The following is a 2,401-nucleotide window of genomic DNA, read 5'->3' as shown; positions in this document are numbered from 1 at the left end:
GTAACAGATGAGAAGAAAGAAGCAGAGGAGAAGGATGGATAGATACAACAGAAGACCCAGAGTGGTAATCATCTGTGGTGCTGGCTGGGCCTGGAGCTCTTGCAAGCCTTCCTGAGCTTGTAGCTGACTTCCTGCCTTGACCCCGAGGACTACCTCCTCTGGAACAATTTGAGAAGTCAGCTTTGACTCTTGCCCCCAGGGAAGGGGCTCTAGACCTCAAGGGTTTCTCAGCCACTATGAGGTCACAAATGCTCAGAGGGTAAAATTTTGTCCTCAAAGCTACAACTAAATCTTTTATTAATAGAACCAGTGTGTTGAAAGGAGGAATCCTAATATATATAGTCATATTTTTTTCTATATATATACCTGCCAAATGGAAGTATCTTTTCCCTACATCTAGGACTATTCTGGTCATTCTTAGGAACCAAAAAATATTGCAAAAAGCTAGGTATAGCTGGGTGTTTTGTCACACACCTTTAATCCCAGTACTCTAGAGGCAGAGGCAGGGGCCTCTCTGTGAGACTGAAGCCTGCCTGGTCTGTGTTGCAAGTTCCAGGCCAGCTAAGGCTACATAGTAAGATTTTTTCTCTAAAAAACAAAAAACAAAAAACCAGGGCCAGGCGTGGTGGTACAGGCCTTTAATCCCACACTTGGGAGGCAGAGGTAGGCGAATTTCTGTGAGTTCAAGGCCAGCCTGGTCTACGTAGTGAGTTCCAGGCCAGCTGGGGCTACAGGGAAACCCTGTCTCAAAAACACCAACTAAAATCCCAGGCTGGCCTCAAATTGTCTATGTAGCTGAGGATGTCCATGAATTCTTGATTCTCCTGATTCTCCCAACCAAGTGTTGGATTATTGGTCTGAGTCACATTCCCACAGTCCTGGGAATGAAACCCAGGGCTCCATATGTAGTAAGCAAGTACTCTACCAACTAAGCTATGTCCCTCGTCTCCTGTTTTTAAATGCTTTATTCCTTCTTTCCTCTCCCATTAAATAAAGATAAGTAAAAGTATACTAATCATTCCAAAGGCCCCTATACTTGGAAGGCTTGGAATCTCTCCCAACCTCATGGCTGCTCTGTGAAGGAGACAGGGCAGGAAGAGGCAATCCTCCTTCACAGAGTGGGAAATAGCCTTGGCAAGGTAAAGAAACTTGGCATAGACAAGAGGCCAGCCTTCTGTCTCCTCGATGGCCACAAGAGACCGCCACCTATTGCCTCACTGTTGTGTAGGTGGGGTGACCCCCAGCCCTGGCCACAACCCCACCTCTAGCCAATACTCACCAGGAGAATGATGCTCCCAAAGTAGGTGGCCCTCAACAGCATGTCCAGATCCTGTGGCACCTGAACAGGGTAACTGGGAGTAAGACAGGGGTGTTGGAAACTCCATCATGGGACCCTCTTCCCTACCCTCAGACCAGGCCTGGCATACCTTGTCCCCCACCAGCGTCAGCTGCAGGGCCCCGGCCCGGAAATAGCTCTCCATGGCAGAGTCAAAGAAGAACTCAGAGAAGCCCACATACACCATCCGCTCCTCCTCCTGCAGCTGGGGCTCCACTGCCCTGTTGAGGAGGCTCCAGTTCCCCTCGCCCAGCGGGTAGAATGCTCCCTGAGATTGGGAACCCAATGTCAGAGTCAAGGCAGACTGCACTGTCTCCTGACGCTGTGGGCTGTGGTAGGTGCAGTCAGGGACCATGGGAACTGGACCCCATGGCTGCTCTGGTGAGGTTCACAGACTCATCTCTCAAAAGACATACAAGGAAATGAGGGCATCAGGAGTGTGGTGGGAGGACCAGGAAAAGAGGAGTCGGAGTGGCCTTGAACACTGGGCAGCAGTGATCACAGCCACTGTTTTTACATATTCATAATGGCCATTTGGGGCTAGGTAGACTTTCAACCTTCTCCCATCCCTGGTCTCAAATTCATGACAATCCTGCCTCAGCCTCTTGCATGATGGGCCTTGCCTCTGCCTCCTGAGTGCTGAGACTGACTACAAGTGTGTGCCACCATGCCTGGCTGAGGTGTGTGTTCTTACTCTGTTATTTCCACTTACATATCAGGAAACCAGGAGACAGGTGAAGACACTTGCCTGAGGGCCTTGGCAGGGTCAGGATTTGAACTTCAGACATTCAAGCTCCATACTTTGCTACCCAGCACTGGGAGAAGCAAAAGTAGCCACATACCAGCTCTCAGGCAAGAGACATCACTTCTATGACCAAGTCTTTGCCTCATCCTTAAACACAGTTGGGGCACCTGTGTGCTGAGGACTGAGTCCTGCTCTACAGGATTCTCTCTCTCTCTCTCTCTCTCTCTCTCTCTCTCTCTCTCTCGACCAGGTTGGCCACAAACACAGAAATCCACCTGCCTCTGCCTCCTGAGTGCTGGGACTAAAGGTGTGGGCCACCA

General features: G+C 50.0%; 1 protein-coding gene across 2 annotated transcripts; it reads right to left on the bottom strand.

Annotated features, from left to right (window-relative positions):
* Window positions 1-745: 745 nt before the first annotated feature.
* LOC103730100 (phospholipid transfer protein-like) lies at window positions 746-1,947 on the bottom strand. 2 transcript variants are annotated; one of them, XM_008828281.1, is made up of 2 exons: window positions 1,428-1,947; window positions 746-1,352 (listed from the first exon to the last, which is right to left on the bottom strand). In XM_008828281.1, the coding sequence occupies exons 1-2, from the start codon at window positions 1,689-1,691 to the stop codon at window positions 1,215-1,217; spliced, it is 402 nt and encodes a 133-aa protein (XP_008826503.1). In that variant the 5' UTR covers window positions 1,692-1,947; the 3' UTR covers window positions 746-1,214. The 2 variants fall into 2 exon arrangements, with proteins under 2 accessions (XP_008826503.1, XP_008826504.1); XM_008828282.2 differs by having other exon boundaries at window positions 746-1,339; window positions 1,428-1,945.
* Between the last annotated feature and the right edge of the window lie 454 nt (window positions 1,948-2,401).

This window comes from Nannospalax galili, unplaced genomic scaffold, assembly GCF_000622305.1.
Source record: "Nannospalax galili isolate Female #2095 unplaced genomic scaffold, S.galili_v1.0 scaffold3973, whole genome shotgun sequence".
NCBI lineage: Eukaryota > Metazoa > Chordata > Mammalia > Rodentia > Spalacidae > Nannospalax > Nannospalax galili.
This window is presented reverse-complemented; position numbering and strand designations above follow the sequence as displayed.